Raw genomic sequence first — 12,570 nt, forward strand, 5'->3', positions numbered from 1 at the left:
GCAATACTTCGATTAGGCTATATTCCGAATTATTAACATGCGTTTCTATTTCAGGAACTCTGGCGAGGGAGCCTCAAATGGACGGGCATTAAAATAATGTTCCTTTTTTTTGCATTTATAATTTGTCCACCTGTGTGGCTAGTTTTCTCACTTCCATTAGGACATAAATATAATAAAATTCCCATAATTAAGTTCATGTCATATCTAACGTCGCATATTTACCTTATGGTTTTATTATCACTAGTGGCAATTACGCCAATTTACAATTCTATATTTAGAGAAAGTCTAGTACCTAGGTGGTATGAATGGATGCTATTAGTGTGTCTAAGTGGTCTTTTACTATTTGAATTAACAAACCCTAGTGATAAATCTGGTCTAGGTTGGATAAAAATTGCAGTTTTATTATTAGGTATGATTGGTGTAGCCACCCATGTTGTTGGATGGATTTTTGTATTACCTAAGTATTGGCCAACTCTAATGTATTGTAGAAATCAATTTTTTGCATTATCATTTTTGCTAGCGTGTGTACAGATATTAGACTTTTTATCCTTCCACCATTTGTTCGGCCCTTGGGCGATTATTATTGGTGATCTCATGAAAGACTTAGGACGATTTCTTGCAGTCTTAGCGATATTCGTATTTGGATTCTCAATGCATATCGTGGCGCTGAATCAACCGTTTAGGAATATATACAAACCAGAAGACAACAAATACGCCAGAACAGCCAGAAGAAAACTTTTTTCAGACGGTAAGGAACTTGTTATATTAATTTATAATAATTAAATATTTCATATAATTTTTCAATAAGCGTAAATAAATTATGTATTTGAAATTAATTTTGTCTTTTTTAAGATTTGACTTCAGTGATTTGTATTTTATAATGAATTATGTAAACTAAAATTCTTATATAATAGATAATAATCCTCGGATAAAACGACAAGCTTATAATTCTCAATGGATTTCTGGAGAATCATATCGAAGGAAACAGGGAATAACGGGTCGTAAGTTCATGTTAGCGATAAACGTAACAACGTTCAACAAATGTACTTCAATATATCATTTAGTTTTAAGAAATTGTCATTTACACGATGATTGCATTATATCGATGTGCTTACTTTATTTTATTTCTATTCCATCTGCTTGCAAGCTTGAATGTTTGCCACCATGTCGAGAATGTTATCATCGTCCGTCCGTTTATTTGAATAATAAATTGCAAGTAACAAAAATAAATGGTTACGAACCATAGTATATATACACCTATTTAGCTAAATACATATATTTGTGGCATGTTTTCATTAAGTGTGAACAGTGCCTACAAACGAAGGCATACTTAAATGTTACGTTTAGAATAATAACAATATATCGTACCACGCATTTTCTGTTTTTCTTTTAAAAATGATTTAATAAACTACATTTCAAAACCTGCTTGTCGAAACTCGTAACAATTATTAATATTTTGCAGGTATAATAACAATAACAGAAAATGCATTGTGCATCACGTAACTAGTTTTAGTGGAATGAGTGGCCGACTTCACCGCATTCAATGGAGCAAGTTTGATTTGCGCATGCCGTGGCTGGCTTTTGTCCTGCGTTTGACACCGGTGTTTTGAGGTATCCTATGTTTCAACATGTTTGGCTGATTGTCGTCGATGTGGCGCATTTTTGCGTCCACGCCGTCATTTTTGACACCTGTAGGGGATGGGGGTAGATTGATGATTGCATTGACAATTGGATATTCTTCGTTTATCACATTTATATTTGAAAATAAATTGAATAATTCCCATCTCCAAAAGAGGTACAACATTTGATACACTATACATGCACACACAAATCAATCTACCCCTTTAGCGCACAATTAAAACTAATCTTAGCATCTTAGTTGTGGACTATATTAGATGTGGTTTTTTGCGTTTTAACGTCCTGTTCTGAATATAAAGCACCGCCTTAAATGTTTTAGATTAAACTCAATCAAAAATGTAAGATAATGTATGAACAGTTTTTCTAAAATGAAGGGGTAAATTGATGCTGATTATTTTTTTACATTACACTACAAGTTACTAAACAGAATTAAAAATTTAAATATACACTTTTCTGTCTGCATTAACATACCCCTACATGACATAGAGAAAAGAACAAGGTCCATTTGAGTGTTGTCTTCTAGCGACGTTGACACCGATCGAAGCCTTGGAGAAATTGTTCTTCGCCCTTTTCGGCCAGATTACTTTGTCAGACCTTAACTACGTATCCAGTGTACGACCGTTATGGACGCAGAACCTGTTCAAGTTTGTCTTCGGCGCCTACTTGTTGATGTCCGTCGTGGTGCTCATAACGCTCCTGATTGCGATGATGTCGGACACTTATCAACGCATCCAGGTAACTTTGCTGTCAACTCCAAATCGATTGTTCACAGTGACCATGAATCCATTTTACTCCTTCGAGCTGCTGTTCTTTGCGGTGTTCGGCCAGACGACGACGGAGCAGACGAGAGTGCATCGCAACGACAGCAACACGCAGCCGGCTTGGACGAATTATTTATTCAAAATCGTCTTCGGTATCTACATGTTGGTGTCGGTGGTTGTACTGATTAATCTACTCATTGCCATGATGTCAGACACGTATCAGAGGATACAGGTAATGTAAACGTGAACAAACTACCATTGGTGTGCAACTATACGCTGTATGCATTTATAAATAGCAAATGCTAATAAAAAATTAAAACGATCCTTAACTTAAATATTCAAAACGATTCAATTGTAACTTCGAATAATCGATGTAAATAAAATGATGTATAAAGTTAATATTCATATAAAGCAAATTACAACACATTTATTTAGCTTAGCATGTATCGTAATCAATTTATTTAAATTTTTGCTAATCGATCCCTGTATATTATTTTCGAATTTAAATTTCATTTTCACGTTGTTTTACCTTAAACTGAATGAACTTATACATGTATTCCAAACATAAAAAAAATACATAATTTTTATTTACTATATTTCATTATATTTCATCTACCAAAGAAATTATTATAGTATAAACCTCAGGATTTGTTTAAGTTGCTCAGCCACATATTAAGGTGTATTACTTGCCGATTGACTTGATAAACATATCATTATATAATTTATGCTTGGTATATTATGTCTTAATACGGTATTGGTTTAGACCAAAAATAACATCGAAGAAGAAAATATAAATATTATAAATGGTAACAACAATAACAATTTTCGCTATAAAATATAAATATTTCAGGCACAATCAGATATAGAGTGGAAGTACGGTTTGTCTAAGTTAATTCGCAATATGCATCGCACGAACACAGCTCCGTCGCCTCTGAATCTCGTGACGACGTGGCTCATGTGGCTGATACATAGGTGTAAGGTAAGACTCCCATCGCAAAATGCTAAAGTAAATATTTTAGACAATTGCAGCCACAGATCAACTATGCGTACGAGTAGATGTGTTCCGGTTTAGTGTGAGTGAGCCAGCGTTGTAACTAGCACTAAAACCATAATGTCTTAAGTCCCATGACTGGTGGCACATTGATGGCTTGTTGTTTAATCTAATGGTTTATACTCATTGGCATTGTAACCATTTGGTCGTCTGCTTAAATAAAAAAAAACAGAACAATTTCACCTTGATCAGGCCAATTCTTTAATAATACTACGTAAAATTGATAAGATTGCATTAACCTAATTATATGTAAACTAAAATAACTGAACTACATAAATTAATGAAGTTTCATTTATTTAGGAGCGGCTGAGTAAAAAGAAACGACCTAGTCTAGTGCACATGATCGGGATGCAACGACAAGATCAGATGAGCGCAAGATCCAAGGCTGGCGCCAAGTGGCTGTCTAAGGTCAAGAGAGGACAAGTAGTGCCAAAAGGTTACTGAATAAATTTATTACTTAAATTTATTAGGCATTAAATTAGCATAAGAAATAAAATTATGAAACTTAAAAAATTAAAATTTAGGCATAGTTACAAATCATATTATCTACCTTTCACACAGTTTACAAAACACCTAACAAATTTCTACGTTTTCAGATTCAACACGTCTTTCGGTTGTCCACCTCAGTCCTTTAGGTTCACAGCTAAGCTTCAGCAACATGACAAGGATAGAAAACGTTGTTGATTGGGAGGTAATCGCTAAGAAGTATAGGGCTCTAATGAGGGACGAGCCAGAGGAACCGGTGAATAAGGACAGCGAATCGGACACAGTCGATGATGAATCAGAAATAATTCCTAACAATGTCGCTGCAGCGCCACCTTGAACCGACGATGTGTCTGTTTTGAAAAGCAGAGTACATGGTTCTGAAAATTAAAAAAAGTGTTTCGAGTCTATGTGAAATATTTTTTACATAGACTCGACGGCTAAACATATCCCATTTTTTGAATGACATCGATGATAAATCCCAAAGGCTTGTATTTACAGAATTGGCGTGGTTTTATCAGTATTATTTCCTATGGATTTAGTAGACATTGCAATCATTTGAAGATTAGGACTTTAATTAATGAATATAAAACTAATAACAAATATTTGATAACGTATATTAACATTTATGTGATTTTTATTTCAGTTACTGACTCAGATAATATTATAAAATTTAAATTATAAATTGAAAGTATTTAATTTTTCTTAATCGCGATCGAAAAGTTCATCTTAAAAGTGACTATTAATATCTTAAATCAAGAGGTATCTTGATTTAAAAATATTAATTTTAATATAATTTCTAAATGTATTTTCTATTATTAACATTATTTATATGGATTAAGATATGAAACCTAGTCTAAAATCTAGTAAAGTAAATGAAAATAATTTCCATTGAAATTTTATTAACGTTGATTTTTTATTTAAAAATAGTATAAGGTAGATTTATTTTTAGTCCATACTTTGTAAGTGGGAATTTAGCAGTAGTGACATAGAATATTTTTTCATTTAATATGATAATGTTTGTAAATATTTCGTTTAAAATAACAATTAGAGACGAGTAATAACTTAATTACATATTATGTATAATGATATTTTTGTAAATAAGCGTTGTGTATTTCTGTACTGAATTGTATTAAATAAAATTCGAACATTTTCCACACTTTTTTTATGCCGGTAAGACCCAATTCACATTTGTTAGCATCGATTCGCATTATCTATTGAAGCTATTTTTTATGACAATGCGTACGCATATTTTCTCATTCTCATGGTTTTATACACAAAAAAGATAGCACTTGATATTATATTTTAAAGATGTTTACGACTATCAACGGATAAAAATGGATGGTTAATAATCTTAATATATCAATCTAGTGAGCGCATGAGAAAGGATGATTAAGAAAAGAACGCAAAAACACAACTAATTGCAACTGTTCAGTTGCGAGTGTCATAATGAGACAAATGTAATTCTTTATTTTACTATCGACTATCGGACAGATGTGATTCAAGCTTAAATCTTTACTAATATTAAAAAGGCGAATGTGTGTTTGTTTATTTGTTTGTTACGTTTTCATTTAACTATTTAACTAGTTAAAGTTAGTTAGGATGGTGAAGAAACTTTGCATATATGTTGCCGAAAAATCCCAAGGAAGTATCAAAAAAGGCGTACGTAATTAATTGGTTTAAACGTTGACAACGATATAAATAGAGAACGTTAAAAGTAAACATGAAATGTTTTTTTTAATACTAGCTAATCGTTCCCGGCTTCGCAGGAATAAGAGGAAAATGTATTTAGGATATGATTTCCGTAAAATCCATTCTTAGTGAGCGTCTACGTCGCAAAAAGAGTGACTGACAAATTTCAAGTCAATCTGGCGGATAGTTTGAGAGATCTCGTGATCTCTCTATAGAGATTAGGTTATACAAAAATTGTATAAACTTTAATTATGCCAAATATCGCACACCTTCGTCCGCACTATATGTTTAAAAAGGTGCACGTTTTCTCTTCGTGTATTAATACCTATATGCATTAACCAATAATAAAATAATTTATACAAATGTAGTCTATTGTATTAAGATTAAAATTTATGGTTAAAGAGCATTTATATATCATAATTATACTTTGTTATTGGTCAAGTTATACATATCTCGGAAGCACAGATCTATCGAGATGTTCTTCAATACGAACGTTAAACATAATAATTATTTAACCAAAACGAAAGTAATAGTTTGATATTACACGAAATAACCATCATTTTTAACAACAATTTTGTACACGATTTTTTTAATGTTAGCCATTTTACAACCGGAATAAAAGTATAATATTTTTTAATTAAAATATTTTAAATTAAGAATAATAAAATAATTATTCTGGATTACAAAATTATTTGCTTAATCTATTTATTTTATGATCAAAGTCCAGACTTGTACGAGTAAAGGCTTATCCGATAGCAGGAAGTAATATATGGTCACGATCCTCAGCAGTGAGGGAACGTTGAGTTGAATTGAGTTGGGGGATATTTTTTTAAGTAATTTATGAACGAGTATTATAATTGTATATAAACGAGAATCCATTCTGCAAAGGCTGGCAACGCAACTGCAAGCTCACCGGTGTTGCAGATGTCCATGGGCTGTAGTAGTCACTCCATCAGGTGAGACACGAGTTTACCATCACTTACATTGAAAAAGAACATCCTGCTACGCGATATGTCTGCCAGGGCTCCAATCAGTTGTACATAGGACTTTCTGGACGTCGAGGCTGTAGACGAAACTCAATGCCAAGACGTTGCCAGGTCGTTGGTTCAGCCAAGCGGGCTTGGTTCTTTCCCGTTTCCGCTCCGCCATCACCATGACGGTCTGACATAAAGAGGCCGTCGATTCCCCGCGAAGCATCGGCGACACGATTACTCGCAGAGAGAAATCTCGTACGACCGCCGACCATGATCTACCTCACCGCCTTCCATGTAAGGCACGCTTCCAGCGTATACTGGGCGATGACGTGTTGGTTCGGACGTCCAACGACAAGTGGAATTATAATAATAATAATGTCCTTCAGAGCGATTTCGGCCACGGCGGCCAATCTCCAGACATATTAGCCAACTGCGCAGGAGATATTATAGAGCACAAATGTGTGCACAATCACAGGAGCACTCTCTATTTTATTATATATATATGCTCACATTATCCGATGGGACGGCAATCCGATACTATCAGAAAGAATTCAGGCGCAGGACCAACGGCTTTACGTGTTTTCTGAGGCACAGGAGTTTACACACTTCCAACTTCCAGACTCCGGGCTGCTACTGAGAATTTTCTGACAGAACCCAATAAAACCCAATAAATTTTTATTGGCCTGACCTGGGAATTGAACCCAGGACCTTCAGATCTGCCGCATTACATCTAGCCACTAGACTAACGAAGCAGTCACAAGTTTAACATAAGTGAAATAATGCCCTACTCGTCTACTCTACGAAGGGAGGCTTGAGTACTTGTTTGCCAGTCGCTCGACTTTTTTAAATATTTAATGGCGATATAAAAATAATAATATTTGTCGCGTAAAAAAGGTCTTTTGTTTATCTATAACACAATGACAAACACCAACCAGACGACCTTTCTATCTAGTAGTCACTGAAGTTACGTGAGGGCCATAAAGCTACGGTCTCCTATAAAATGCTCGGCCGACTTCAAAGTTAACGTTTCGATTAACGTCTGTATGTCTAATACTTTGTATGGAATGAAAACAGCGCCGCCGAGTGACAGCAATCATAATTCCGTACAAATCAATTATTTCAATTAAGGTCAATGCTATAGAAGAAGTAAAAAAAATTCGCACTAGGCACACTGAACACCAGACAAAGTGGTAGCTTTCAATGCATGCAGGGAACAACGCCTCGGTGACAACCATAATAGATAGACAGTACTCGCATGTAATAAGTGAGATACCAGTCTGTAAAAAAAAAGAATTAGTAATTCGTTGTTAACTTACATTAGGTATGGAAATACTGAATGATTGAGTATCTTTGATAAAAAACGCATAATGGTAAGTAATGATGTAGTCCAGAATGAAATGCCAGGCCTAGAATAGCTCAAAATTTGCTAGAGAGGCGATCCAAAGAGTTTTAACGCATATGACGTCAAAAAAAAAGACCACAACAATACAATTCTACAGTAAGCGTGACGCTATAAGCGGCCGATGGCGTTCATAGGAGACCACAGCCTTAGGTAATGGATATTATATAGATAACTTTTAAATGTTGTGTTTGTTGAAAAGGTACGTTAAAGAAATAATAAATATGAATCATTAGAGTTCCGCTTACATAATAAGCTACTAACGTATGTATACATGCCTGTTACGTACAGCACCTCAGGGAGTAACTTGCCTATTTCTTGCTTTATTATGATAATAGTTTGCACTCGCGAATTCGCCTGCATATGGGGAGGGATGCAGGTGTTAAAATATGTTCTTTACTGTACTTGGCACCGTGTTGCTGCATGTCGCCGCGTCGTATCCCGGTAGCGGCGCCGTGCCGTTACACGGTGACCGGTGCCGCACCGTCTATGTGTCCACGGCCTAAATGTAAGTACGGTGATAGTAAATCATAATCAAAAAAAATTATTGCCGTAAAAAAACAAATGCTACAAGAAGATTATTTCATCCCTAAGAATATACAATAAGTATGCCTAATGTACATATGTATATTATACTATTTTACTTGGTGGTAGGGCTTTGTGCAAGCTCGTCTGGGTAGGTACCACCAACTCATCGAATATTCTATCGCAAAACAACAGTACTTGGTATTGTTGTGTTCCGGTTTGAAGGGTGAGTGACGACCACAAGGGACATAACATCTTAGTTTCCAAGGTTGGTAGCACATTAGCGATGTAATCCATCGCTTAACATTTCTTACAATAACAATGTCTATGGAGCGTCTGTGATCCTTAATCAGGTTCCTCAGGTGGCTCTGCTCGTCCGTCTACCTATACTATAAAAAATAGATTATAGAAGATTAATAATAATTAAGTATAAGTGGATTTGGCTCATATTAATGAATATTTTAAACTTTTGTTTTATTCGTAGATAATGGTTAGAAGGCGAGAATCTTAACCGAAGATTCCAAGTACCACAAAATTATCATGTCCTTAATTTGTTTTCATAATTCATCATATTATGCTTGGCAGTGAAAGAAAACATCGCGAGGAAGCCTGCATGTGGTTGAATGAAAAGCAGCCACTTGTATCCCACCAACCAGCTTTCGATGACCGTGATGCAATAAACTCCAAACCTTCTCCAGTGGAATATTTACAGGCTTATTATTTTATCATTACTTTTTGTATTAAGTAATTTCTATTTATAAATTGGTAAGTATAATTTATATCAATTGATTACCTTAGAGATGTATGTTATATTTATTAAAATAAATTTATCAAAATCTTAAAAAAGCTATATTTTTTAAATTTTATTACGGAAAAAAAATGTGACCGTCACGGGAAGACAGGCGGGTGTGAAACATGGATGATTATTGAAATCCTTAATATTATTATAAATGCGGACGCGGGATATTAATTTGTTACGCCTTCACATCTTAATTACTAAACCGATCATAATGAAATTTTGCTTACACGTTGTAAGGGGTACAGAAATGGACGCTCATCGAACACCTTCCACACGCCACCCATATAATTAAAGAAAACCAACAGTAAAGGCAACCAACAGTAAAAGTAACTAATAATAAATAAAATACCAATAGTAAATAAAATGTAGCAAAAAAGAATTCAGTATACGCGTACATACAAGGAAGTAGTGACCGGGGTATGAGGGCATTGACATAAGGGCGCATAAGACTGCGTCATGCCGTTAGCCGTCACGACATACGAATCCATTTCACCCCCAAGGCGCGCCAATTTACACACATACATATTAAAAATAACGTTTATAAATTCCATTATAATGTATTTAGTGTTCTACTAATAACATAACATTCCTTTATTTAGTCATGTCTTATCATAACGTAATGCTTCATAGTAATTAATTAATTTTAAATAAGAACTTGTTTAAGTGTAAATTAATTAATTAACCTATCGTATATGTATCGTTCTGCATATTAAAATAAAATATACAATGTAAAATTGCAGAATAATTGTCTGTCTTCTGTTTAATGTCTGCTTTAAATAAGTTTTATATTCAATTATGTAGAACTATAAATCTACGGAACCATTATCATTAATTAAATTTAAAGTTGACATAATAAAAAAAATGTGAAGCGGGTACATAAGAAGAAGAAATATAAGTTGAAGAAGGGTGGTATAAGAAAAACGTTACAATATCTGCGAAACGAACGAAAAAAAGGATTTTAAATTTTTTGAAAATTTCAAGTGGTGAAAATTAATATATTTTTTTTTTTTTTTTTTTATAGAATATTTAATAATATAAAAAATGAACTTATTTTTAAAATCATTAGTTATATATTTTTTTGTTTTATTGAGTAAATATTACGATAATTTATATAATTTTTAAACTGGTACTATAAATCGAATTTGGGTCTCAGTTTAGGAGAATTAAATAAAAGGCAGTGGTAAGAAGAAAAGAAAATTCTAGAAATAGGTTAATAAATTGCACTATTAAAATACCTTTAAGCACTAACTTCAATCACAGGACTATTCTGTAAGAGCAAACTCGAAACTCATCGCGGAAAACGGTCGTGAAATATCAGAAAGTCATTTGTGACATTGACCATAATAATTATAATTAATTCAAATTTCAAAATAGTATATCACATAGGTCTGTTATCAAAATTTCACGGGTGAGTAACGAATTGATTTCTTACAGAATAACACTACTGACAAAATTGTAGTATATAGAAAACGTCAAATATAAAGCCATAGATATGTAATTTTTTAAATTCGGTTTTCTTTTTTTTTTTTAATTCTTAAATTAAAAACAATAAATGATTTATTTTAAAAGCTTTTTATCGTTTTCTAGGTTATATAGCACAAACTGTGCTGATCTACGCTGCTACGATGGGTAAAACTATACTTTTTATTGTTTTTTTGCATAAAACTATCAATAAATTAACTTTTATATTTGTCTGAAGTTCATATTATTTGAAACAAAGACTTATTTGCCAGCACATACAAACATCGCTTTTTATCGTAAAGAATAAAATTTTAGCAAGGAACTCATCCAATGCTTCAGATCATTCGAAAATTACCAAGTATTTTCACTGGACGACCCCGTCCCTATATTAAATGCATCCTGCTTCCAATTTGAACGAAAAACAGTTTTCTACATATTCGGATTTAATGGTGTGCCTATCCGTAGAGAAAATAATTAATGTTTACCTAAATAAAGTTAATATTTTACTTTTAAACTGGGAAAGAGAAGCAGCGAGTGGCATCCTTGTTCCTGTTTCATACCCCGTAAAGGCTATCCCCAATGCGAAAAGGGTTCGTTGTAAAATTTCTATATTTCGCTATAGAAAACCAATGAAAATACGAAAGTTATAGTGTATTAGATGTAATATAGATCTTATTTCAATTTTAATTAAATTTGTTTTCGGTTGGTGAACAATTTGGTAAAACATTGATAGCACTCTCCAATAATGGTATAAGTCTGGCAGATGTTCATTTAATAGGTTTCTCGCTTGGAGCTCAACTTGTGGGATACACCGGTGACGAAGTGAGAAGACAAGGAAAGATAATCAAGAGGTAAGTTTCTTGCCCTGGTTTGAATCGGTCGAGATTCACGCGTTCTAACCACTGGGCCATCTCGGCTTGTTGTCATATAATATACTGATTATTTATCAAGCACTTAAATGTAAATCCCAAAAGACAGTGATGAATTACTGCTTTATCGATAAAAAAAAATAGCAAAATAATGAAATTGAACATAATATTTTAATTATCTATATATAATAAATATATATATGAGTAAAACTATTACTGGAAGCCTTTATCAACGCAATATAATCCTTATATATTATTTCAATCGGTTTATAAATATTGAAGTTATGTCGATTTAAAGAATCACGTCAAACATTTATTCGATCAAATTGCTATAATATAACTATATTGTTGAATTGGCTGAAACTTTAGCTATATATATATGATAGTCTATATATAGATATATATATATATATATATATATATATATGGACTCTACTACCACTTACCATCAGGTGGAGTGGAGTCATTTGCCCTCCCGGCGAATATAAAAAAAAAAGCCACAATCGCTCAAACAATCTGTAAAGCATCCGACCGCTTTCCAAGCGCAGCTTACCAGTAGCTGCGACGCCTTTAACAATGGTGGAGGAACCAATCAAATATTATATTTGGAAGATAATACTGATCCAAAGTATGTTTTTAATTCTATTTCTGTTTTATATATAATGGCTTCATTTGTCCCATAGTTTACTGAAAATTTAGGAAAAAAAAGGAAATTATAAATCATGTAACTGACGTCAAAAACAACGGCAAATGCTCTAAAATTCAAAAATATTTTTTTAAAAAAATTATGTTTCCTACCACAAAGGAATATCTTAATTATATAAAAGGCTCTAAACTAATGATTATTACCAGTTGTCGATTGCACTAAGTGGCTACACACTAATATTTGCTTTTAGAGCGCGTGGTAACTACGAACGT

The 12,570-nt window shown here is 33.3% G+C and overlaps 1 protein-coding gene across 1 annotated transcript in view; it reads left to right on the top strand.

Annotated features, from left to right (window-relative positions):
* Window positions 1–4,398, top strand: part of LOC126771221 (serine/threonine-protein phosphatase 6 regulatory ankyrin repeat subunit B) — a 46,192-nt gene extending 41,794 nt beyond the window's left edge. Inside the window, exons 15-19 of the mRNA XM_050490979.1 lie at window positions 55–748; window positions 2,411–2,631; window positions 3,250–3,378; window positions 3,751–3,886; window positions 4,047–4,398. Of these exons, the coding sequence (XP_050346936.1) occupies window positions 55–748; window positions 2,411–2,631; window positions 3,250–3,378; window positions 3,751–3,886; window positions 4,047–4,273 (1,407 nt within the window). The 3' untranslated portion in view covers window positions 4,274–4,398. The remainder of the gene's footprint in view (window positions 1–54; window positions 749–2,410; window positions 2,632–3,249; window positions 3,379–3,750; window positions 3,887–4,046) is intronic.
* Window positions 4,399–12,570: the final 8,172 nt, after the last annotated feature.

This window comes from Nymphalis io, chromosome 10 (assembly GCF_905147045.1).
Source record: "Nymphalis io chromosome 10, ilAglIoxx1.1, whole genome shotgun sequence".
Classification (NCBI taxonomy): Eukaryota; Metazoa; Arthropoda; class Insecta; order Lepidoptera; family Nymphalidae; genus Nymphalis; species Nymphalis io.